The sequence below is a fragment of the Natator depressus genome, chromosome 9 (assembly GCF_965152275.1).
Source record: "Natator depressus isolate rNatDep1 chromosome 9, rNatDep2.hap1, whole genome shotgun sequence".
NCBI classification, from domain to species: domain Eukaryota; kingdom Metazoa; phylum Chordata; order Testudines; family Cheloniidae; genus Natator; species Natator depressus.
This window is the reverse complement of record NC_134242.1, coordinates 74,486,392-74,513,193: the sequence shown is the minus strand read 5'-3', so window position 1 is coordinate 74,513,193 and position 26,802 is coordinate 74,486,392. Positions and strand designations below refer to the sequence as shown.

General features: G+C 44.0%; 1 protein-coding gene across 3 annotated transcripts in view; it reads left to right on the top strand.

Moving 5' to 3' along the window:
• SH3BGRL (SH3 domain binding glutamate rich protein like) overlaps positions 1-26,802 on the top strand; it is a 169,891-nt gene that overhangs the window by 125,686 nt on the left and 17,403 nt on the right. For all 3 annotated transcript variants that reach the window (XM_074964475.1, XM_074964476.1, XM_074964474.1), the window contains one exon: positions 25,513-25,698. In XM_074964475.1, coding sequence (XP_074820576.1) covers positions 25,612-25,698 — 87 coding nt within the window. In that variant the 5' untranslated portion in view covers positions 25,513-25,611. The remainder of the gene's footprint in view (positions 1-25,512; positions 25,699-26,802) is intronic.

The following is a 26,802-nucleotide window of genomic DNA, read 5'->3' as shown; positions in this document are numbered from 1 at the left end:
CTAAAACTTGCCGTGTTGCCCACTCTCACAAGTCTTAACGCTAGTTGGTGTTTTTCTTAAAGCCCCAGCTCTTCAATTCATGCTATGTCATAAGAATCTTTGTTTTCATTTTTAAAAAATAAGTTTTTCTAGCCCTCATGGTTATAAAGAAAAGAGCTGAAGGTATCCTATAGATCAGTGTTTCCCAAACTTTGGATGCCACTTGTTCAGGGAAAGCTCTGGCAGGCCAGGCTGGTTTGTTTACCTGCCGCGTCCGCAGGTTCGGCTGATCGCGGCTCCCACTGGCCGCGGTTCACCGCTCCAGGTGAATGGGGGCCGCGGGAAGTGGCGGCCGGTATGTCCCTCGGCCCGCGCCACTTCTCGCAGCCCCCATTGGCCTGCAGCGGCGAACCACGGCCAGTGGGAGCCGCGATTGGCCGAATCTGCGGACATGGCAGGTAAACCGGCCTGGCCCGCCAGGGGCTTTCCCTGAACAAGCAGCGTCCCAAGTTCTGGAAACACTGCTTTAGATTAAAAATCCAGAACACAAATAAATAAAAGAAAATTAAAAAAAAAAAAATCAAGGATTTTTGAAAGCCTGGGGTTTGCTATACTGGACTTGAAGTTTCAACCATATTGATTTTGTCTAGAATGACTTTTGTATTATTTTCCTGGCTATCTTTTCAAACCATTTACTCTTTACATTGAGCTAGTCCTGTATCTCCATTTAAAAAAAATAAAATAACTTTCTTTTCATTTTTCAGAGAAAAATGGCTAATACAGGCTCACATTGGTGATTTTTCAATACTGAAGACTTTGTTTTAAGTCCTATAAAATATGAATGCACTAAAGATGGAAAGTAACAGATCAGCAACAGTTTGATTTACATTAGGTTCCTATAGTTTTTATTACACTTTTTCTTAAAAGAGATTTAATTTTAAAGATGAGTTAAATACAAATATGTTCAGTAAAGCAAAAAATTGGTATTGTAAACTGCAGATCTTTCAGTCTTACCAGAACATTTATTCTCTCTGTTTACTTGCTCTAAAAATATCCTTTTTCTTACTTAGCTCTTGTGGTTTGTAAGAAACTTAGCTACATTTTTTTAATTCCATTGTTAACCATAGCAAAGTTATTCTTTCATCACGTCCCCCCAAAACAAACATCCCAAGCCCTTTCGTTCTGCTCTGTCCCCCTGAACACAAAGCTCATCATCACCACTGCAGAGTCACAAATCCTGGCAAATATCAAATTCTTTGCAGCTGTTTCCAATAAATAAATCTAAACTTTAGCCTTCTACTGTCCATCCGTTTATGGAGACTCCTGATTTAAGGTTGACTGCTCCAGCTGCTTCTCAAGGAAGTGATAGCCATCGCTGTGTAGTCTGGAATAACGGAAATTTCAGAGTGGAGTGAACTTGACCTACGCCTATGTTTTTACTATGGCTCCAACGTTATGGCAGTTAACCCTCTCCCAGATTTCAGCTGCTTCCAATTTTTCATAGGCTCAGATTCAATCTAAGTCTTCTTGGAGACTCTTTCTTTCCACACAGTTACAATCTGCAAGGGATAATCTTGGCTTTCAGAATTAGACTCGCTGAAAACATGATTTTGAACAGTGCTCGACAGCCACAATCTGGTCCAGATTTTCAGAAGCTCAATTCCCACTTTGGCATGTAAATAAAGTGGCTGTGTTTTCACTAGTGCACAGCACCTAAGTCACTCCCACTCAGTAGGAGCTGCTGGGTGCTGAGCACTTTTGAATATCTAAACCAGGGGCGGGCAAACTTTTTGGCCTGAGGGCCGCATCGGGTTTCTGAAATTGTATGGAGGGCCGGTTAGGGGAGGCTGTGCCTCCCCAAACAGCCAGGCATGGCCTGGCCCCCGTCCCCTGTCTGACCCCCCCCCCCCACACACACACACACTTCTTGCCCCCGGCGGCGCCCCCGGGACTCCTGCCCCATCCAACCCTCCCTGTTACCTGACAGCCCCCTGGGGACCCCTGCCCCATCCACCCCCCTGCTCTCTGTCCCCTAACTGCCCCCTGCCGGCCCATCCAATCCCCCCCCTCCTTCCTGACTGCCTCCCCCTCCCGGGACCCCTGTCCATCCGCCCCCCTCCCCCCCCGCACGGCTCCCTGTCCCCTGCCTGCCCCTGCACCCCCATCATCCCATCTCCTTCCTGATTCCCCACCCCCGGGACCCCTGCCCTGTTCCCCAGCCCCTGACCATCTCCCAAACTTCCCTGCCCTCTATCCAACCCCTTGCTTCCTGACCCTTTACTGCGCTGCCTGGAGCACCAGTGGCTGGCGGCACGGCTGCACCAGGACAGGCAGCTGCGCAGCACAGAGCACTACGTCAGGCCGGGCTCTGCAGCTGCGATGCCACAGGAGCTCGCAACCCGCCGCCCAGAGCATTGCGCCGGCGGTGCAGTGAGCTGAGGCTGCGGGGGAGGGGCCAGGGGCTAGCCTCCCAGGCCAGGAGCTCAGGGGCCGGGCAGGATGGTCCCGCGGGCTGTAGTTTGCTCACCTCTGATCTAAACCTTTAATTGTGTCACGTCCCAAAAGAATCTTGGCTCCTGGAGGTGGCTAAAATCCCGCAGCACCTAAGTGTCTGCCCCTGATCACTAGCATTGCTGCCTTGGTCTAGGTGCATGGGCACCTATCTCAGAACTGATAATCCCCAGAGTGATTCTCACACCAGGTGAAACTAGACATGGTCCCAACTTTCTCATCTGCAGGGCCCAATCCAGTTAGGTCTTCTCAGAGCACACGTAACTTTACACAAACTCCTTCCCCCTAGATCTTTTAGTTAGGCATGGACTGCTGTCATTCTTGCAAGAAACAAGGTAGGCACTGGCTACAGGAGAGGGTTGCCAGCTGAGTCCGCAGCAGAGATAGGCACCTCCCTCCAGCCTAGACTTAGATGCCTAAGTCCTGGACGGAGGGGGAGAGCCTTAGGATCTGCTCAGCATCTGTTATTGGCTAGCTTAAGCAGCCCCTATCCTAATGTGCTGGCTTTTGTGAGCCTACTTCTTAGGTGCCTGACTCTCCCCAAGCATTGTATAGGGAGCCTGGGTGCCTAATATTCACTGAGCTGCTGGGTGCCTAAAAACTAGGCACAGCAATACTCACCATTGTGGCGCCTATGAGTTTCTGTGAATATAGTCCTAAGTGATTTGTTCTAAATCACAGGAAACCTGTGGGTGATAGAGGTGGGTTGGGAGCTCAGGAACTGCTTGCCCTGTGTTCACTCCATTAGACTGCATCGCCTCTCCCATATAACAAACATTCACTACTTAAGCCTTGTTTCAGAGTAGCAGCCGTGTTAGTCTGTATTCGCAAAAAGAAAAGGAGTACTTGTGGCACCTTAGAGACTAACAAATTTATTTGAGCATAAGCTTTTGTGAGCTACAGCTCACTTCATCGGATGTAGCTCACGAAGCTTATGCTCAAATAAATTTGTTAGTCTCTAAGGTGCCACAAGTACTCCTTTTCTTTTTACTTAAGCCTTGCAACCCCCCTGTGAGATAGTTAGTTAATTTTTATGCTTATTTTAGAAGATGGGAGGAGGAGAAACTGAGGCATGAAAGGGGGTCTTTTACCTGGGCCGAATACTGAGTCACTAGATGAGAACCAGTCTTAGAACTCCGAACTTCCTGAGCATCAGCATTTATTCCTCCCAGCCATGGCACCTCCCACAGAATAATAATCAGAAAAATTTGACCATGATAAAATCTGAAATGCAGGACAAAGGCTTAGAGTTGAAGTGTAGTGCAGTTCACTGATCCAGCTTTTAAGCTAAAGCAACAGACAACAAAATCTGAGAATAAATGATGATAGAGTGAAAATTCAGAGGAGGTTTCACGTCTGGCTAAAGTGCTGCTGTGAATTCAATTGGGGGCTACTCTGGAACCCCTGCCTTTCTTGCTTGCCTTACATCCTGTACTGGCAGTTAAGACTGGCTAGGGTGTCTGCAGTCAGTACCTGGAATTGAGCTGTCGTGGCTTGTGGCAAAGCTATTTCCGCTGTGGGCCCCTGACTTGCCAGCTTGTTCTCCTTGGCAGTCTGCCACAGTCTGGCAGCTTTGGGAGCATGGCAGTCTTCAAAGCATAATGTAGTGTGTATTTATTTGGTTAAGTGTATGTGTTGTTCCTGGCATTCTGATGGCTTCATATATTTTGGCTCACAGCAATTATGGTAGTTTTGTGCTACTTATAGCGGGGAGCTGGCATAATTGGTTCTTAATTTAATGTGATGTAGTACTTAGATGCTGTGACAAGAAGTGCTTTAAAAATAAGTAAAATAAAATGTACCTAGCAGAAATGGAAGTAGGTCTATGTGTGTGTGACACAAGAACAGCTGTAAGTGTGGACGTGATTGGGTTCATATTCTTCTACTGGCTGTGTTTGTTAATGGATAACTAAGATAAGAGTTGATAGTCTGACAATGGGGAGGTTTCCTCTGTGTTAGTTTTGGACCAGACAAAGGCAGTTTTGAGGCTTGTAAAAGTCAACTGTCACTCGGCTGATTTGTGAAAGGGGACAGGCTCTTTCATACTGTAAGGAAGTAATTTGTGTTTGACCATGATAAGTTTGGGTGTTGCTTTGCTCTGTTAAAAGGCAGAACACAGATGCCGGAAGGCATGGTTTGGCAATCTGACAGCATTTGTTTGGGCTCTGGTCTTAACCAACATTGTCAGTGTTTTAGGCCTGGAAGTTTGGTTAGTAAAATGTATGTATATTTTTATAGAAACTAATAGGAATAGAAACCTTTTCAGTAACTGAAATACAAAAGGGCTATTTTGTTTTGTATTTCAGTATTCCCTTCCGCCTCTTCTTCTCCCTGCACTGCTCCCCCACAGGCTGTGTGAGGAAAAGAACACAAATGGGAGAGGTGACTGCATGTAGTGGAGGAAGAGTGACACTGACTCTGTGCAAAGTGCTGTCAAATGCACAAAATAAACAGTGAAGGAGAAAGGAACTTTAATCAGTCAGTTTTAGCAATTTTAGGGGTTGCTTGTAATAACAGCAGGTAAATATATTCAGACTGGAGTGTGCACTGTTTTTTAAGGTGAACGCTGTCCCTTTAACACAAGCAAAACAAAAGCCCAGTTGTAGACAACTCCCTCAAAGCCCCTGGACTGTTCCACAGGCAATCTTTCCCCTCTCTGTCTGCCAAACATTTAGTTTATAATCTTTTTTTTTTTCTTTTTGGTCACCTGTGCAAGGGGAGACAAAACTAAAGCTAGGGTTAGCCCTCTTGCACTCTTGTCACAGGGGTACTTAGATTTCATTACTTCATGTTGACATTTGCAGTTTGGAAACACCCTGGCTTCTCAAATAATAATCTTTGATTGGTACTAAGAGGCAATAGGCTCTATTAAAGTATCAAGTTCAGACTAATCAAACAATGGTCCCTGTTAGGTTGTTTGCAGGAGTCACAAAATGGGAGGTGTGGAAAGAAAGGCTAATGCTGCTAATCTCATTTCACAAGATGATACTTGAAGCCCATGGTTCCTTGGGATCATAAACATAGCACAGAATGCATAATTTTATCTGTAAAATAGTGAGTTTTTTAGATGGGCTCATGTTGCACAGAATGGCATCTCCAGTAGCTGGCTGTCCCTCTTTCCTGCACACTGCTTGGATTGCATAATGTTGAATTGAAGTTATAACACACTTAATTAGCACAAGCAACACATTTGTTTTCTCTACATGAATTAGTTCTTAAATCATTCTCTCTGGCTAGGAAAAGGAGAAGTTGAATGTTTAGAAAGAGTTGACTATGTAACTCCAAGGGGAGGATACAGATAGTCTGGAAGCTATTTTTCTGTATTTTACTCCAATTTTTTGCTTGTTAATGTCTATAAAACTTTTGTGAATTGTTTTACATTGTTCTGACACCTTTCTGACTGACCTTCAGCCTCCCCTCCCAGAAAATAAGTGTAAAGTTACCTCAATCCTTGGTAATGTGATATGAGAGCCGAAGAAGATATCATTAGACTTAAGGAAAATACTGGGGACTGAAATTTATAACAGTCTTAGTAACATCCATGACCGCGTGGTATCTCTTCGTCTTACCCCACTGCCTTAAAAGGTCACATATGTTTAAAATATGCTGCTAGTGCGAAAGGTGTATAATAAAATATCTGTTATGCACAGATCCTTACTTGAAAGACACGGAAAATGTGGGTCCAGCAGTTTTCAACAGTCGTCAAGACGGATGGCCCAATATGTACGTGTCAAGGTTCCTTCCCCACTCTGAACTCTAGGGTACAGATGTGGGGACCTGCATGAAAGACTCCCTAAGTTTATTCTCACCAGCTTAGGTTAAAAACTTCCTCAAGGTACAAACTTTGCCTTGTCCTTGAACCCTATGCTGCCACCACCAAGCGTGTTAAACAGAGAAGAGGGAAAGAGTCCACTTGGAGACGTCTACCCCCAAGCCCTACACCCCCTTTCCTGGGGAAGGCTTGATAAAAATCCTTCACCAGTTTGCATAGGTGAAGACAGAACCAAACCCTTGGGTCTTAAGAACAATGAAAAAGCAATCAGGATCTTAAAAGAAGAATTTTAATTAAACAAAAAGTAAAAGAATCACCTCTGTAAAATCAGGATGGTAAATACCTTACAGGGTAATCAGATTCAAAACATAGAGAATCCCTCTAGGCAAAACCTTAAGTCACAAAAAGACACAAAAACAGGAATATACGTTCCATTCAGCACAGCTTATTTACCAGCCATTTAAACAAAAGGAAATGTAATGCATTTCTAGCTAGATTACTTACTTACAAGTTCTAATACTCCAGTCCTGTTCTGTTCCCAGCGAAAGCATCACACAGACAGACCAACCCTTTTTTTCCCCCCCACCATCCAGCTTTGAATGTATCTTGTCACCTCATTGGTCATTTTGGTCAGGTGCCAGCGAGGTTATCTTAGCTTCTTAACCCTTTACAGGTGAAAGGGTTTTGCCTCTGTCCAGGAGGGGTTTTATAGCACTGTATACAGAAAGGTGGTTACCCTTCCTTTTATATTTATGACAGTGTGTGATTTTAAATGTTTAGTTGCATTTCTTTTTTTTTGCCCTCAAACATGTTTAGACTGCTGTGTTTGCTATAAAAAGTATGTGTGTGTAATGATATTTACTGGTAAGATACCTTATTTTTGTGGATTTAAGTCTTTATTATGGCTTCTGGTGGGGTTTTAACGCCTCACTTTCTCACTATTGCATGGGTATGAGCTCACTGAGGGACCTGATGTATTGTGTGTCATAAAATACATAGCACAACTGGGTGAGCTACCATCCTGAGACCGAATTTCTGTATCATTAACCCAAAATATATATTTAAAAATAATATTTAAAGTTCTGCATTTAGAACCCTGAAAATAATTTTTTGAAGTCTAGACCCTAAACTATAACAGTCCTATCAGATACTGTTGTCTTTATCTGCATGACAAAAAGTTTCTCTTGATACATGGAAGGAATATATTTTAGAGCTGTGACTGATGGGCCCCATGTGCACTGTACATCAACCACTGCAATAAAGCATACTGGAATATTGATGTATCAGGAACATCAGTGTTTAAAAATCCAGATTATTTACTGTCGGTGCATTCATTGTCTAAACCACAGCTCTGGGAATATTTGTTCTTATTCAAACATATGGCAGTTCTGGGATTATTTGTTGTTGCATTTTAGTGATTAATATCTGATTGCCAACCTAGAGCCTGTAGACTGAATTCCATTTAAAAATCAGTTTAACAATGGCCTAATGCAGGCTTTCTGTCAATAAGGATTTGACCCTGCAAGGTTTTGAGCAGTCTTGTGAAGGGTGGAGAATCTTCAACTCCCATTGTCTGCAATGGCGCTTAGCTCCTTGCAGGATTAAGCTCTTTAACAATCCTGAAAGTATACCTCAGAAGCCCCACAGGGATCTTCATGGCTGATGCCATTCCTTTCCACTTCAATTTCATTTCATTTGATTTTTTTGAGGCAGGACTCCTTTGTCCACGCTACATACGCCTACCCTATAAATCTTTCTGCAATGTCTGTTTCAACTTCTAAAGCTGCTTGACTCCCAACAAACCTTGGGGGCTTGATTCTGTGTGTTGAATGTGCATGAAGCTTGAAACTTGTCAGCTGGGAGTCTCAGCTGACATCTTTGCCTCCCTTAAGAAAACCAACTACCTCTTATTTTACCTTCATTTGGTCATTAGAAAAGATGTGGTATTTTGGTCTGTGATGGATGGACTAAACGGGGCAGCTACTCCACAACCCCCCCCCCCCCCCCCCGGCTCTAGAACGACATCACATTTGAATGTTAAACAATTTGTCCATTATAATTAACCATCTTATTGTGAAGGGCTCATTGTTTTTAGTTTATTAATGTTGGACACGTTGTATAAAAGCATGGAGCCAAGAATAGCTTGAATATAATGAATAGAGAGTTGAGCCTCTCGAGTGTTTATCCAGTCTACCACCCAAATTAATCTTTGGGCCTCCGGCTGTTTAGCAATTCAGCGCTTTACTACAAAGTAATCTGACCATATCACTTATGGGCCCCCAGCCTTAATGCAGAGAAGCCATTATTTTTTGTACCCTCGGCTCTTGGAGAAATGTGTGTGTAATGATAGCAAGCCTTTGCCTGTTTTGGTAATAAAACACTGAAATAAAATAAATATTTTTGTGTTTCTGATCTTTTAATTAATGTTTTGGCACTTTGAGCTGCTACGGAGAAGAGCATTTAGTAATTAGAAAATGCAGTGAATAAATATTACTACTATTTTTCTGCATAAAGCATAGGAGGAGAACCAAATCCATCCAGAATGTTACATTATAAGCTCATGCTGTAGAATTCTGGTTCTACATCCTTGACTTCTGTTATCTTCTCAGTTTTTGGCAGGCACTTGTTAATTCTGTAGTCTGTATATTTTTGTCAGCCAAGAAACAGGAGCATACATGAAGAAATTCTTAGTGAAGAGAAGCCACCAGAGTTGTCATGCTCAATTTACAGCATGCAGACTGCATCTAGTCTGGATGGCCATATGTGTTGCTTTCATGGGTTTTGTGCACCTGACTAGCAGACTGCTCAGTGAATCGGAGTATTGCACAAAGCAGACAGAACGCTGTTCTTTTGAATTGGCAGCCTAGGGAATATTGAGCCAGTAGAGTGGAGTGTGTGGGAGTCGCCTCAGTGCTCACATAGGAGGGGCAGGCAAAGGGAGGGGAAAAGGAGTAAACAGGAACTTACTTCAGTGGGTGAGAGAGGAGCGTCCCCTCTTTTTCTCTGCAGCTGGGAGCAGGGCTGCAAGAGAGGGAGTAAACAAAATACAAACAAACAAAAGTCTTCCCAGACTGGCTTGAGTTGGGAAAGAACTTGCTGCTGTGTTATGATGATGCATTATTGTCATATCGTGTATCAGAGCAACACCAGGAATTTAGTAAACAGCTCTGTTGAACTGTCTGAAGCTCTGTATTGACAAAATGCCTCTCCGTATGTTAAAAGCCCCATACCTCTGCAATAGCCTTTTGAAAGGCTAATATCAAGGGACAAATTCTTCTCTCAGTTGGACTGCATCTCCCATTGACTTAGTGGGGGTTTTGTGCATGTGTTTAAGGGCAGAATTTGGCCCAAGCTTTAGTTGTATACTGAACCTGAAGGAAGATGCCTTCATATTCCGTAGATTTAAAATATATTAAAAATGAACTCAACTTCAATTATGCAAGTGCTGCCACAATTCCACAATCTCTTTTGTACTTTAAGAGCACTGTAAATTAAACATACATAGGGCTGATCAGTATTTATAAGTTTGAGTTTGAAACTGTAACAGCAGCAATAATTTTTTAAAATATGTGGTATGTGCATTATCTGTGAATGTCTCCAAGAGAGCCTGTTTCCTTCGCTTTAAGGCGGTAATGGGCACAACTTGCAGCTAAGAGAGGCTAGGCAGTGAGATTTTGATTCTGTATATTAATTAATGGACAGTCAAAGGGAAGCAGCAGTCAATGCAGCTGAACATAATCAGAAATGAGTTGGACAGGAAAATGCTATGGGCCAGGGGACAAAGGGAGGCATGAAAGCTTGCAGGGATAAGTAGACTAAACTAGATACAGATGGATCTAGACCCACTGGAAGCTTTTTAGATTGTGTCCAAGTTATTGAATTGGTGCTAGGAGAGCCAATGGTGTGATGTGTTGCATCCCAGTAAGGAGCTGGGATGCTGCACAGTGCATAGGCTGGAGCACCTTTTTTGCTTCCACCTTAATTCCCCAGACAAAGCATATGGCAGTAATGTAGCATGGAGGTGATGATTGCCCGGATCATGGTGGCAAGATCAACATTGAAAATATATGATCCAGAAAAAAAAATTAGCATTTGAAAGCAGCTTCTTTGCTAGTAGAGGACAACTTCAACAAGATTTCATTAACTGTAGCAGGTATGCAGGATACTCGTCAGTGTGCCTTAGACTTCCAGAAGAGCCATGGAGGGAGAAAATGGGTGCATATGGTGTCCATCTGAACACTGACTATCTTGCAGAAATAAGAACAAATGTATTCAGCTTCTGCAGCGCTGCTGAGATGAGCTTTTCAAATCCTCAACACTTGATTTAGTTCACACGCTTTCTTTCGTGTTGACATGGCTGTGGTTGCCCAGAATGTTGTACCTTTATGGCAGAGAAACCAAGCATTAGAGGAGATAAGGGTGGCATTGGTATGTGTAATAGTTGTCTTAAAATAGCCAGCCCAAAGAAGCAGTTAAAGTTCTGTAATGATAATTGTCCAGTTCTAAAAATAGCTGTGTGTTCTATCAGACAGTGAAATAGAATACAGTACTGAGATTTATAGAATAATGGGATAGACCTGCAAGGGCCAGTCCTACAAAGTTCTGAGCTCCTCCTGTGGGGGCCAATGAGTACCTGCTGCACTGCTTTCATCATGGAAGTTGTGGTTGGACAGCATCTTCAAAATTGGGGTCCCTTAGCTTTGAAAACTACATTGTAAATATTTCATGGTATTTGGCATAATGTTATATATAAAAGCTGGTTCTTCGAGTGATTGGTCATGTCCATTCAACTTAGGTGTGTGTGCTTGCTCCATGCACCGTTGCTGGAAGTTTTTTCCTCAGCATTATCTGTAGGTGACCAGCTCTGGCGCCCCCTGGAGTGGTACACATATGCCACGGCATACAGGGCGCCACTGCGTGCCACTCCTCCCCTTTCCCCCCCATTTCTTCTTGCTGGCAGTGATGGTGTATGGAACTGTTGCTGTTTTAGCTAGCGCTGTTGCTTCTCGTTCGTTCATTTACCTCTTGTATATTACTGTATATAGTTTCCCTCTAGTTTTAGTTTCACTATCTGTTATTTAGAGACTTAATAGGTCGCGAACGGGACTTTGCCTCAGGACGGGGCATGCCCCAGGCTTTAAGCCCTGTGATCACTGTAAAAGGCTCAGGCCCATTAGCAATCCACATAACAGTTGTTTATGATGTTTGGGCGAAGGTCACATTACTGATAAGTGCAGAATTTGCAATTTCTTCGTCTCGTCAAGCCCAAGACGAAGAAGGAGCATGACGTTCGCATTGAAAGCACTCCTTATGGAGTCTGCTCTTACCCCAATGCCGGAGCAGTGCTCTGATTCGGCGCCAAGCACCGTGACCTCAGTGTGCAGCACCCCGCTGGTACTGTCTACAAGCCGGCACTGGTCCCCTTTCAGGGCTCCAGCCAAGAAGCCCAGGAAGATGGGGCGAGGAAGGTTTCCAGCTTCCCGCAAGGGAAAGGACAAATCTGGGGTTGACCAAGGCCCTGTCTTGGGCACCTCTTCACACCCTTCAGGATCTCAGGCCCTAGCTCAGGTCAAGCGGTGTAGCCCAGCCCGCTCCCCACTGGCTACCGTGGATAGTGACAGAGGTTCTTGTCAGCTCTGGGTGCCGTCCACGCCAGAGGCCCTGCAAGCGGTGCAAGAGATTATGTCCCTCCCGGTGCCATCCACTCCGGCCCCTGAGGGCTCCTGGTCATGGGGTAAACCTGTGTTTGGACCACCATAGTCCCCATCTGTACGGCAACAATCCCTGTTGTGGGGGACGTCCCACCAACGGTCTCCCTCTTGCAGCCGACATGCTTCTGACCATGATAGGCAGAACCTTCACAGCCCCATCCCGTCTCTGGACCTCGGACAAGGGTAGAGAGACTTGAGGTGTGTCTTGCCAGTGACTGGGTGCAGACCTCTGGATGCACGCCCCCCCTGCAGGAGTTTCGGAGTCGGCGCCTGGAATCTCCGTGGCACCAGTACTGCTTTAGGGAGCAGTTGAGGGACCGACAGTACCGTTCACCAGACCGTCGCTGATTCCCCAGGGTGGCATCACCGCTTGTGGGTGCATCTTCACAACACCAAGCCCACTCTGGTTCTCAGTCCCTCTCCACATCCTGGTACTGCCTGTCAAGCATGAGGCATAGATTGCTGGGCCGGGGCCGTTGCTGATCCGCCGAGTGCTGCCAGTCGCCGAGACCCCGATCCAGGCACTCGTCAAGGTCAGCCAGATCCAACTCCAGGAGGAGCGACCGATACTGATTGGGACAGAGCCACCAGCCACCTTGGTTGCAGGGGAGTGATGTTCTCTGCCCTGTAGCTCCAGCCAGGGTAGCTTTGCCCCTACATGAGGGGAAGAAGAAAAGACAGTTACCTGTTTTCGTAACTGATGTTCTTTGAGATGTTGCTTGTGTCCAGTCAACGACCTGCTCTCCTTCTCCACTGTCGGAGTTTACAACAAGAAGGAACTGAGGGTGGGGGGTCCGGCGGTGCCCTATATGCAGCAGCATATGCATGCCACTCCAGGGGGCGCCAGAGCCAGTCCGCTATGGATACTGCTGAGGGAAAAACTTCCGGCACCGGTGCATGTGGCGAGCACACATGCATCTAAGTTGAATGGATGTGAGCAACACATCTCAAAGAACATCAGTTACGGAAACAGGTAACTGTCTTTTCCTTGAATATTATAGCAATAAAGTGGGGACAATTCTAATGCAGGCAAGGAATGGATTCTGCTTACAAATATTCTTTCTCAGAAGGGAGTCTCGGAGTTACGTTATCCCTGGTGGAGGACAGACTTGAGAGGGGCCTCTAGGAATCCATGACCTTTAATTGCTTAACTCAGCTGCCATGCTTCTGAACTTTCATACTTGGGTTGTACTTGAAGACAAAATTATAAACTTCCATCAACCTTCTCTGCAACTGATTTGCAGGTATTAGCTTCTGCTTTAGTAACCTACATGATGGGAGCAGGAGAACACTAGTGTATCAGAAACAGGATGCAAAGTGCAAAAAGCAGATTTTTTTTTCCCTATCAAAATATGGGTTTGAACAGTCACATTTTTAACTAGTTAGAGTAGCATTCACTGTGCAACAGAGGCAGCCAAATCTGACAAATTGTTGCCAGTGACACTAGAAAATCAGTATGAACTTTTTAAATAAGAATATTTGGCTTTATTGGTTATTGCCATGCTGGTTAACTTCTTGGACTGCTTAGTGCTGCCCTTGTTTAACCATTGAAGTAAGACTGAAGCACAGCAGTTGTTCTCAGCTGGACAGTTTGCAGTGTGTATTATTGACTTGGATCTGTAAGTACATTTCTAGTGTTCTTTGGAATGTTAGTCTAATGCACAACACACAGTTAAGACCTCAGTCTGGCTTGATTCCCTGTGGCAGATTAATTTGTCTTGGCACTGGTACAGTATTCTTTGTCATAATTTTCCTTTTCAAGGAACAGGGTTTTTCAGTATTATCCCCTCTGTTGCAGCGATTGAAAGAGCGGTGCTGTAGTACTGGGGATTTACTTGAAGACTTTTTCTTGCTGTAATTTTCCATTCTTATGTGTTGAAGTAAAAGGGTTCACTTATTTTATATATATATTAGGGCTGTCGATTAATCGCAGTTAACTCACGCGATTAACTCAAATTAATTGTGATTAATTGCAGTTTTAATTACACTATTAAACAATAGAATACAAATTGAAATTTGTTAAATATTTTGGATGTTTTTCTACATTTTCATATAAATTGTATTCTGTTGTAATTGAAATCAGTGTATATTTTTATTACAAATATTTGCACAATAAAAATAATAAACCAATGAAATTGTTTAACAGTGCAATTAATCACACAATTAATTTTTGTTAATTGCTTGACAGCCCTGATATCAAAATTTAAAGGATCTACAGTTGTTGGGAGCTATTGAACTTTGTATAAATGTTAACTCCATCGGAGGACTTGGGAGCATTTTTTTTTTTTTTTTGCCTTCGTATATAAATCAGATCTCATCCTATTTAAAACCTCTTTATCAAAAAAATGTTCTAAAATATTATCAAATCCTAGAGGAGGCATCATTCATTAAAAATATGACACTGAAAAAGCTGAATGAGTGACATGTTTCGATTTTAATTTCATCATCACTAATAACTTGAATGTATTACATTAGAGGGTCTTGTATGTAGTTATGGATGAACCTTTTAAGGTTTTGGAGTGCATGGGAATCTGTGATTTGAGAAGCCTATTCAAGTCCCTGTGGTCCTGAAATCAGTCGGGGAATTGTGTGAATTCAGAGCAGTGTATCCAGTTCTATATCATGTTTCGTGATGCTGGCAGAAAAGTAATAAAATGTAGGATGCCCTCAAGTGTGTCGGGTAGAAGACAATGGAGTTAATCATGAGACATTCTAGGCCAGATTTTTAGAGCCCTTTAAATCTGCAGCTATCTGCTGTATATTCATGGACCATTTTTGCGTATCGAGGATGGATGTGGATCCAAATTTTATATCTAAAGCCCTGCAAATCCGCGGATCATTTTTGCAGATCATGGATTGGATGCAGATACAAATTTTGTATCAACACAGGGCTCTACAGATCCTCATCTGGTGTAAATTGACAAAGCGCCACCAGCTGATGATCTGGCATGTACTCTTTTTCTAATCAAATTATTTTAAATCCTCACAAGGTGAGCCAATTTTATCAATAGTTACAAATATGACCTTGGGTCACTTCCATTCATAGAGATTGGGATACATCGCCCTTAACTAATGGAATAGAATAATGTATGCTAACTGCACCTGATATAACCAAGGCTCCAATCCTGCAGATACTTATGCATGAGAGGAACTTTATGGACATAAGCGGTCTCATTGAGTTATCCAAACATGAGTTCAGTGGCACCACTCAATCCATAAAATTACTTAAGGTTCCATTGGTTCTTGAATTGATTTCCAGAAGATTTACACTGTGTGCTGTGAATTGGTTTATAAACAGAGAAATAGGGAGACTTGAAAAAAATGGAATCCTTATACAAAGGTACAAAATAGACTGTTCTTTTCATCGTACTCCCTGGATGTGTCAAAGTCCTACTAGATATAACAGGAATCTCTCTGAAGCTCACTTCGATAAATGAATAATTAACAAATAGAAAATAAACCTTTCCTTGCAGCAAAATACTGTTAGGAGTGGCCCTCTGTTCCTTCCAGGGAACAAAATTGGTTGTGGAATAGTAATCCATTGTTTTCCCATTTGTTAAACAGAAATATTCTGCAGTCATTCCTTTGCTGTTGTAAGCGGGGGAATAGTCCAGCTATTGTGGGGAACTTTCCTGGCTTCTGTACTACCCCGGTGAAGTGGGCTAGCGAAAGGATCTGAGTCCTCACTCCCACTTCCTTTACCCAGTGGCCTCCCTGCCCTTGAGGACTCGCCTTCCACTCTCCTGTCTGGCGTAACCCCAACAAGGCTGGGCCCAGGATTCCTGGGGGGCTCGACCCCCAACCCTGCTGTGGTCACCTAGGACAGGGGCTCAGGTGTCCCCACTCAGGGGTACTCTCTCTGCACTGGGCACTTCTCTGACCCACTGACCATTACATACAATTTAAAGCAAATGCAAGTTATTTAATCAACAATTAATTTTACAAAGAATAAGGAAAAATGGGAAAGGTTAAAGGAAACACATCAACCCGCTCTGTGGCAGGGAACATCACAAACAGTGTCTCTGGAATGTCAGAGCAGTTCACAATCTGTTCCTTGTAAGTCTCACGCTTTCTTCTCAGGCCCTGGCTGTGCTGTAGGGATGCTGTGGGTTGGATACTTGCTCTGGTGATGGCCACACACTCTCAGGCTCTAAGTGGTAGGACCCTTCTTCCCAGTGTTACCCCTGCCCTGTCGGGGTTACGATTCAAGCCTGGCCTGCAGAGCCTCTTGGCTGAGGCATCTCCCTGTGCTGGACCCACTGCCCAGGGTCCCCCTTGCTCTCCCAAGCTGCTCACCACACCCAGCTCCAGACTGCTCCAGCCCCAGCTCCACCACTCTGTCTCTGCTGCTCTGCCTCCAGCTCCCTGGGCTGCTTCTTTGGCCCCTCTGCCTCTGGGTGCTACAGCTCTGCTCCCAGGACAGGTCTGTTCTGCAGGCTGCTTCTGTGACTCTGCTCCCAGCACTGACCTGCTTCCTGGGCTGCTTTTCTGGCCCCTCTGGCTCTGGTTGCTGCAGCTCTGCTCCCAGGGCAAGTCTGCTCTCTCTGGGCTGTGCCTCTAGCTTTGGGGCTGCAGCTCTGCTCCCAGGACAGGGTCTGCTCTCTCCGGGCTGCTTTTCTGGTCCCTCTGGATCTGGCACAGCTCTGCTCCCCAGCTTAGCTTGGGCCCCTGCTTTCTCCTTAGCTTGGCCCCACTCTGTCTGACCCAGGCAAATCCAGCTCACACGGAGGACAGGACCTCCCTGGCCTCCTGAGTCCCTGATTAGCCTGCTCGCTCTGTCATTCAGGCTGACCTGGAACATTGGCCTCTCCCCATTGTTCCTGGGGGCTGTCAGTCTCAGGGTCCTGATTCCCCATCGACCCTTCCCCCTTTTTAGTACTGGAAGCTAGCAACTAAAACACCCCCACTGAATGTTAGTAAGGGGGCAACAGTCCCCTTACATTATTCTGGGCCTGTGCTCCTTCATAGTTATGCTTTTCCTGTGGCTTTGACAGCATCTGCAGTGGTGTAAAGCTGACCAGAACTGAGCAGTCCTAAACAGTGTCAGACTGTAGCTGTCCCCCAGGTCCTCTCCCTCTACTAGCATATGTACCCCTAATATATGGATTTATCACAGGCTAAGGGACCTTTTTTGGTGGAGGCAGCACGACAGTGCTTTGTTCCAACACTTTCAAGTCTGCTGCTTTGCCCAGCTCTTTCAGAGGTGCTTTTCTCTAGTGAACTGCAATACTTGCTTCACTTGACAAATGACTGATCAAATATAGGTGTACACTTAAATTCTAAATAAATCCATTTGTAAGATGGTCTTGTCGGGCTTTTTGCCTGCTGAAATCTGGGTTTCTCTTGCTTCAGTGAGAGAGTCAGCTGTTGCAGAATAAAAACTCAGAATCATTAGTTTAGGGTCCTGCTAGTAATCAAATGAGGGGCTAGTATTTTCATAGTGAATAGCTCTCAAACATAATGTTTGTCTATGCATGTGTTATGTTAAAAGCTTAAGATCTCTTAAACCAGTTTTTAGTCTGTATATAATTTTAATTTCACTGTGTGTGTGTGTGTGTGTTCATCACAGGAATGAGATTATAGTAGATTGTCAAGTAATAAAAAATGCTCTGGGAGAAGTATGAAGCTTTTTTTTTTTTTTTTTAATGAATTAGAGAACAGACTATTTAAACATCATCCCGGAGCACAGTAACAAAGCGTCCTTGTGCTCCCAAAACTTCCATTAACTTGAGTGAGTGTTCTGAATGAACTAGGAATGAAGAATTGGTGGGACCCTCGCTTGTAATGTTTTTAATGCAGATCTTGAGTTCCAAAGGTTCCAGTTTCATAATAACAGTAGTCTGCATAACGTACAACTATTTTTAAATAAGACCTAATGGAAGGGTATTTCCTTCATTAGAATAGAGAATGAAAGATGAAGTCAAACAGGGAAATAAATTAATGTGGTTAAATTATTCCTTTCAGCACTGCCTTAGGAACATGAGCAACAAGTGTAGGATTTCCTCTAATTTCTGTAATTCTAGATATTTTGCAGAATGAATGTCACACTGAAAAGCAGAAGCAGAGGTGTTTTTGACATTAGGCAACTGTGTGTTTTAATGGGGAAGAAAAGTAAAATCATCTAGATAGGAAATGCTAAGGAAAAAACATGGCTTTTGTGAGAGCAGTATTGTCAGCAGTCAAAAATTGTGAGTCTGGCTTAAAAATGGAGATTAAAAAAGCATAATAAATCACTTTTCATTCTGTTCTGCCCAGTGACTGATTGTTTAGGGAAAGACCACTGCCCCCACTTTGTGATCATTTTAAATTGACTGTTCATCCTTAAAGGAGCATACACAAATGCAGGCCTTCCTCATGGCTACTTCAGATTGGGACTTCAGTTACTGTCATTTTTTCTCTCCCCATCAATTTTCTGTGTCCAGCTTGCATGCAACATTCACTCAGCCCCCACCTTTTCTCTCCTTTTCTCCAACTTCACATTCCGCTTCCCCCCCATGACTGTCCCACAATCTCCCTCCCACCTTATATTTCTCTTACCTTCTCTGTCTTCACATTCCCCTGTACACTCCTCAGTCTCTGTGCTGCTGCCCCACATTTATCTCTCCTCAGCCTCCCTCCTCCACTCCATGTTTTCACGATCACCCCATCTCTTTAGTATCTCTCTTCAGTCTCTCTACTGTCCCTACCCTTCCACACCCATTCCCATGTATCTTCTGGGCTGGGAAAGTGTAAACATGTCTCTGCACTCGTAGACAAGGACAGTTGTGTTTAACATCATGTTAGTAGATTATGCTTAACCATGACATCTAACACGATTTAAAACATGACAGCCATTGACTATACTAAGCCCAACAATTTCAAAAGTGGCAGGTGATTTTGGGTGCCTCCATTTTTTGCATTTCCAACTTGAGATGCCTGGAAAAAGAGCTGATTTTCAGAGTGTATTTTCCCAGCGTCTCAGGCTTTTGTCTCCTGCGTGGTCCACACGTGGACATTAGGACTGTCATCTTTATTGAAGGATTACCTAGCTTTTGGCTTACTGAAAACAATAGGAAACTGTGGCCCTTTAGAATGAGTCAAAACTTAGTGAGATTGCTGCAGTGTATATTGGTACTATATACAGTGTAGCTAGGTACTTACATTGCTGTAGTATGTGAGCATCTGAAATCAAGAGAATCTTCTTTTTTTTAAAAGCACATAAAATGATGTGATAGACTAATGAAAGTTGGCAGCTCTGCAACAACTGTACCCAGCCAGTGAGATGATGTCGATCAGGAGTAATTCTGGCATTCATACAGTTATGCAAGCATCCTGTCACTGTGGTTGAAATGTTTGTTTTAGGAACTGGGAAGGCGGTGTTGACTGTACTGATCAGACAGAGTGAAATAAGTTAGGTTCTGACGGCTTAGATTATACCCTAATACTCCACACTGGCAAACCACCAACCACTCCAGCAGTAGTCACTTGTTTTTGCTTAAGGGGAACTCTTGTGGTCAGCTGCCTTGGAAATAGAACTACTTCCCATCTCAAGAAGGGTGACTAACAGCAGTGCTGAGACTCTTACTCTCTGACTGCCTTCTCCATCACGCCTGGCCTAGCCTAATAGACACTTTTTTTCCTCCCCAGCAGCTGCAATTTTTTAACCTTCATAGATAAGGCAAAAGAAATCAAGAATATTGTTGTTTTTGTATTGCAGTAACACCTGGGAGCCTCAGCCATGGACTAAGACTCTATTGTGCTAGGTGCTGTACAAACATAGACTAAAGAGATGGTCCCTGCCCCAAAGAGTGTGCAATCTAAGTATAAGACAAGAGACAACAGGTGGATACAGACAGACATGGGAGCACAAGGAAACACTGAGACAACAGACAGGTGTATCTCAGACACATAATATGAATAAAATCTTCCCCTCAAATATTGGAAACATGTCATCTTTATTGGCCAGGTACTGTGAGGTGCTGGGAACCTACAACTCCCATTGACTTCAATGGGTGATTCATAGCTGAACTTTGAAGTCGGTGGGAGCTGTAGGCATTCAGCACCTCTGCACAGTTGTGCTGTCTGTATGATTTACATATCTGGTGAAGAGTATTGGATGCCTAATGTAAAGAATGATACTTGGAGGACATTTTATTATTTATATTGCAGTAGCACCTTGATGGCCCCAGGCAGGGATCAAGACCCCATTAAGCTAGGCACGGACCAAAAGAGTTAAAGACAGTCCCCGTGCCAGAGAGCTCACCATCTAGGATTGTGACAAGATACTACTGGGGGGGTAAACAGGCAAAGTGGGGTTTTGGGGTGATGAGGTAACCATACAGGTGGGCATGATTGCATAAACTAGCAATAGAAGTTTGTGACAATCTTAGAAGCCTCCAGATGGTAGAGATTTGTTGTCATTTATGGCAGAGGTAGGTTTTAACAGGAGATTGGTAAGAGAGTAAGGTGGTGGCTTTGTGAATTTTTACTGAAAGATTTTAAAGTTCTCTCTCCAATTAGGGTCTGTTTATATTCGTTCTTGTTGAAGATGAAGGAACTGAGGCTACTGGAAATTGTCTAGATCAGTTTTTGTAACCTGTTAATGGCTAAGCCTATGGAGAATCTAGAGTTTTGTTTTTGTTAAAGTAAGCAAATGCCCTGATCATCCACCCAGGCCAGTACAGTGCATTAGGTACTCTTCTCAGCCCATAGTTATAAAGGCCACTCTGCTGTTCAAGGTTGGCATTTGTCAAAGTGCCCTTTAGAACATTTATGGGGAAAATGCAACACTTAAAAACTTTTTTTTAGGTCTTTATAACTTGGCTGAGAAGAATCTCCTCTCTGCCTCCCTTTTTCTCCTTCCATTCTCTCCTGGAGGCAGACGCTAGCCTGTTGAAAAATGCTTTTGTGCTTAACCTAGAATGTGAACTACTTCCGCCAGGTGGTATTAACCTGACCATTTTATTTATTTTTAGCAGTGATTTTTCAGCTAATGCACAGCAATATTCTCCTATTTAGTTTTCGCATCCGGATTTTAATCCTGTCTATGAACTACTCCACTGACTCAATATTCTGAGCCATAATTATTGCTTTGGATCTTGCAGTCTCCAGGCAAGCCGCTCTCCTGATGAAGTCAGGGGAACATTATTGCCTTCTTCAAGACTACAGCAGTGGGTGCCCTAACGCTAAGCCCTCTGATGATTTTAAAGTGCTGTTGTTATAAATAAACTGTTGGGATTTTTAAGTGATATCTAGCTAAACATGGAACTGCACCATATTATGGATTGACATACAATGAATTTTAATGGCTACAAAGGAACCACTAAAATCTGAGTAAATAGCTGCTTTAGAATTGTCTAGATATGAAATTACACAACCAAGTTCAATGGCATCTTTTGAGATGCTGTATTCTGATGGCTAGACGTCTTATGTATTTCTGTGGTAGCTATTTTCCCTTTTAAATACCTCAGAAACTCAACCCTGTGTGCTTAAAGGGTCCAACTTTTACTCCCCAAAGCAAACTATAAAATATACAAACCCTGCTCTAAAGTAAATGGTCTAATAGGCATTATGTTCTGATCTGAGATCTTACAGTCAGCTAGGGTTTGTGGCTGTTGCTTTCTTTTTAAACTCCTATTGCAAGCCGGGGAGCTCAGCTACCATATTTGGAGCTCATATGCCTGTCCACTGACCTCATATCTGCTTGTTTGAGGGTTTGTGTGTTTTTACTTGTCCATATATGGACAGGCTGCTTGGGGAGTCTGGTATCTGACCTGAATTAGAAGTAATTCAACATCTGTATGGAGTTCAGCGTTTGTCAGGATGCACTAATTAGGCTAAAGCCAGGGCTTCAGCTGCTTTCACTGGGAAGGAGGCAGTACGAAGAAGGCAAATTTACTGTTAAATCATGCTTTTTCGTTATAACCCATACCTATCCTTGAAAACAATCTCCTTCATCCGGGTATAATCATAAAGAAGCAAACCAGAGCGTAAACAGAAGACGTCTCTTGATCAGGAAACTAATATTTCATGAATGACAATAATCAAAGCCAACTTTCATGTGAAGCCATCAAAATCTTTCACAGTAGAGATCCCTGTTTCCACTTGGTGTCACGTGGGAGCATAGGGGCGGCACTGGATTGGATGTGAATGGATCTTGTTCACTCCATACACTTCCTTTAAAGTTTTCCCTTGAAATGAAGGCAGGGATGAAAAGCCCAGCTCTGAGTAATTCACAACAGACAGAAGGAAAAAAAATAATTGTGAAAATAGTAGGAGTTTGTAACCCTCCTCCCCCACCACGTACATGGACATGTTCCCATTGCTTGTGTGGATGTAATATCAGAAATATATTTCCTGGGAATAAGGATTGTTGTAGAATACTTGAACAGTGATGATAAACATGGTGGGTGAAATCCTGGTTTCACTGAAGTCCATGGAAAACTTCCACTGGTTTCACTAAGGTCAGGATTTCACCCAGTATCTGATGTGTAGCACCACTCATTCTAATGTGCGTCACAAAGCCCTTCCCAAGTGACACCTGTATAGCACTGCTGAAACTTGGCCAACTCTGGAGTGGAGGGATAGCAGCCAGTCAGCACACTGCACAGAAGTGGTGGGAGGAGAGGTTTTTAGGCCAGAAACAATTGAGCAAGCCTCATATCTTATGGAAATTGCCAAGGGGTCTTCAGTGTAATCGCTGAGCAAACAGGACCTCTGTGTTGTGGGGTCTTAGCTGAAAGATCCACACATAGTAAGCTGTATGGTCCTCAGTTTGTCTATTTCAGAAGGATGAAAGTCTGAGTCAATCCTCCTGGAACTTGAACCTGTGATTGCCATGGGTCTGTGTATTTTAAGTCAGAGGCTTGCACCATGAACTACCTCCTCAGCAAACTTGACTGTAGTTAATAAACTACAGTTACCTGGAAAATCGTTAGACATATTGGTATGGCCTCCGCAAGACCACCAACCTCCCTTTGTCTTTGGACAGATATAATTGACTAAAATGTGAAATTAAAAAAATGTCATTCTCAGTGTAACCTCCTAATTTAAAAATATGCCCTGGTATATTGGTGCATGCATCTTTTACAGTAAGAATCTCTTCTAGCTCAAGAGCCAGAGGGCGTATTTTGGTTGTCTGTTTGTGTATAGAATACTCACAGGTGTACATGTACAATGCCTTTCAAAGGATGTCTTGTAAATCATATGGGAAGCCAAACAGAGTGATATCTTTGAAAGAGACTCAACTCTTGGTGTAGCAGGCAAGGGGCTTAGTCAGGCTTGCTGGGAAGCAACTCTTCATTATAGGCAATGATTGTTAAATTACTTTGCATTATGTGATGGTGTGGCATATACCTTGAGTCTCCAACTTTTGAAGTACAGAAGAAAAATGGGTTTTGAATTTTCTGAGCTTGTGGTCCTTTGAGGGCCTTGTTTTTACATTCCAGTAATCCTCCATGTTGACTCAAACACACGTGTGTTGAATACAATACAAATATCTAGCATTTGGATTCAGCTCTTCTTTGGACAATATTTGATTTCTCTGAGGGACTATTCTCATTCCTGTCTGTAATCCCTGGAGTGTTAGAAACAATGGGTTACAATTTTGTAGGGCTCTATTTATTTTCAAGGGAATTAAGGGGAAATTAAAATGATACCTGCTTTTGAAGGATGGGTTGTGACATACCTGTGCCTACAGATATAGCAGTGGGCTGCACACATGCACCATTTACTCCTGAGGGAATTCTGCGCCAAAAAAAATAAATTATGCGCTCAATATTTTAAAATTCTTCAAATTTTATTTATCAATAAATGTGACTCCAGCATGGCAGTGGGGATCACAGGCCACTGGCTGCATTGATGTGGGAGATCACCCTGAAGCCCCCACATCCCCCAGTACAGGGACTTGGCAGTGAGGCTGCACCCGACCCTGACACAGTGCAAGGGCTGGGCCTACCCCAGAAACACCCCGGGGCCCTGCCTCTCTGCACCAGGTGTGGGTGGGCAGGCTCAGCCCAGCAGGATCCAAGTGTGGGGGTGAGAGGTTTCTGTGTGGGGCAGTCTGGGTAAGGGCGGCTCAGTGGTAGATTTGGTTGCACAGGGGCTCATTGGGAGGTTCCAGGTGCAGGGACAATAGGACTCTGCGGGGGATCCAGGTGAAGGTGATTGGGGCTCAGTAGGGGATCTGGGTGTGGGGGGCTCAGTGTGTGGGACTTGATTGGGGGGGGGGTCCAGGTGCAGCTGGTTGGGGATCAGTGGGGTCAGAGTCTGGGTTTGGGGAGCTCGTCAGAGGGGTCCAGGTGTAGGCGAATAGGGCCTGTCAGGGTGAGGGTTCAATGTGCCTGCTTAACGGGGAAGCCCCAGCTGCTGCCGAAGGGATGCCGCATGCCGGGATCCTGCCTGCCCGCAACCTCCTTCCCTCCCTCCCGCAGCTTTCCCCTCTTCTTCCCTCTCCCATGCCCTATTCCACTCTTCCTTCCTTCCTTCCCCACTGCCTTTTCTCCCACCGTGGGCACTCACTGTTGCACAGAAAACAGGAAGGCTCACAGCACACAGAAAGGGAGCATGATTGGCACTAGGACCCAGGAGGCAGGGTTCAGTGGAGCCCAGATGCAGCCTCTTTCAGCTGGGCAGCTCTGCACTTGCAGAAATGGGGTGGGGGGGGGAAGAGTGACATGCAACCCCATGTGCCCCCCCCCAATGCCTTGCCTCTGTTTGAGGGGGCAGTCTCCCCACCTAGAACTGCGCCCATGTCCCCTCCCCCCAGCTTCCCTTTGCTTCCCTGCCATTTTCTGCGAGTGCGCAATCCCACAGAATTCACCAGGAGTAACCGTTGGCTAAGAAATCAGGGCAGAGGCCTATATTTTTTTTTTAACTTTCTTGGCTGATGGTTGCAGTAAGACTCTTATCCTTATACAGGTCAGCCACTAATCAATCCAGTATATTATAGAATGTGCTAATCTTAGACCAGCAAAGAAATACATTAGGAGGGCAGCCCAAGTTTTGGTAGTGGTTGAAAGTAGTTCTATCTGATGGCCATTCACTGCTGTATGTGAAATGGTTTGGAAAGTGGAGAGAAGTCGCAGCGTACTTCCTAAAGGACAGGTATCCTCAACACACAAGTTATCATTACATTTGGAATACTGGTAAGCAGCCTCATCCGAGGAGTTGCAGATTCAGTGGACATAGAGACTAAACGGCTCTGCCCCCATTAGAAGTAGTCCCTCTACTACAGGGCTTGCAGCACCCTGCTGGGCACTAGGGAATGTTTGAGTAGCAGTGACCCACATTTTATCTTTTCTGTGCAGGGTCTGGTTTCCTGGGTTGTCGTTGCGGCACTTTGCACTAATGTACACTAAAAAGAATATTAAGTGGGAGTGAGACATGTACAGTGGACTATTTCTCTTAAAGGCAGTAACCATGCCTAGAGAGAGAATTTGTAACCACGCGGAGTGACCTGCACCCTTGGACTTGCACAGACAGATTGCTCTGCCTTTGAGCTTCTGTTTGATCGCTGACTAGTTTATTTCCCTCTCTCCCTTCGCACATCTTTTATTGTAGATCAAAAAACAGCAGCAAGATGTGTTAGGCTTCTTGGAAGCCAACAAGATTGAATTTGAAGAAAAAGATATTGCAGCCAACGAGGAGAACCGGAAATGGATGAGAGAGAACGTCCCGGAAGAGAGCCGACCAACGAGTGGAAATCCATTGCCCCCTCGCATCTTCAATGATAGCCGATACCTGGGGGTAAGAGACCATTTTAAGCTTCTCCTTGGCCTCCCCATTCTGACTTTCCCAGACTTTATCCTGCTGCTAACTACAATACTGCTCTGACTATAGCATATGCCAGATGCAACAGAAAATCTGACATCAGGAATCATAACATTCAAAAACCGGTAGGAGAACACTTCAGCCTCTCTGGCCACTAGCTGTAAAAGATTTAAGGGTGGCAATTTTGCAACAGAAAAGCTTCAAAAACAGACTCCAAGGAGAAACTGCTGAGCTTGAATTAATATGCAAACTAGATACCATTTACTTGGGTTTGATTAGAGACTGGGAGTGGCTGGGTCATTACACATATTGAATCTATTTCCCTAAGCTAAGTATCCTCACGCCTTCTTGTCAACTGTCTAAATGGTCCATCTTGATTATCACTACAAAAGTTTTTTTTCTCCTGCTGATAATAGTTCATCTTAACTAATTAGCCTCTCAGTTTGTATGGTAACTTCCAACTTATCTGTGTGTTTGTGTGTGTGTGTATATATATATATATATATATATCTTACTATATGTTCCATTCTATGCATCCGATGAAGTGGGCTGTAGCTCATGAAACCTTATGCTCTAATAAATTTGTTAGTCTCTAAGGTGCCACAAGTACTCCTGTTCTTTTTGCGGATACAGACTAACACGGCTGTTACTCTGAAAGAAGATGTGAGTATCAACAGAGAGAAAATTACTTTTTGTAGTGACCCAGCCACTCCCAGTCTTTATTCAGGCCTAATTTGGTGGTGTCAAGTTTGCAAATTAATTCCAGTTCTGCAGTTTCTCGTTGAAGTCTGTTTTTGAAGTTTTTTTTGTTGAAGAATGGCCACTTTTAAGTCTGTTATTAAGTGTCCAGGGAGATTGAAGTGCTCTCCTACTGGTTTTTGAATGTTACATTTCTTGATGTCTGATATGTCCATTTATTCTTGTATAGAGACTGTCCGGTTTTGCCCATGTACATGGCAGAGGGGCATTGCTGGCACATGATGGCATATATCACACTGGCAGATGTGCAGGTGAACGAGCCCCTGATGGTGTGGATGATGTGGTTAGATCCTATGATAGTGTCCCTTGAATAGATATGCG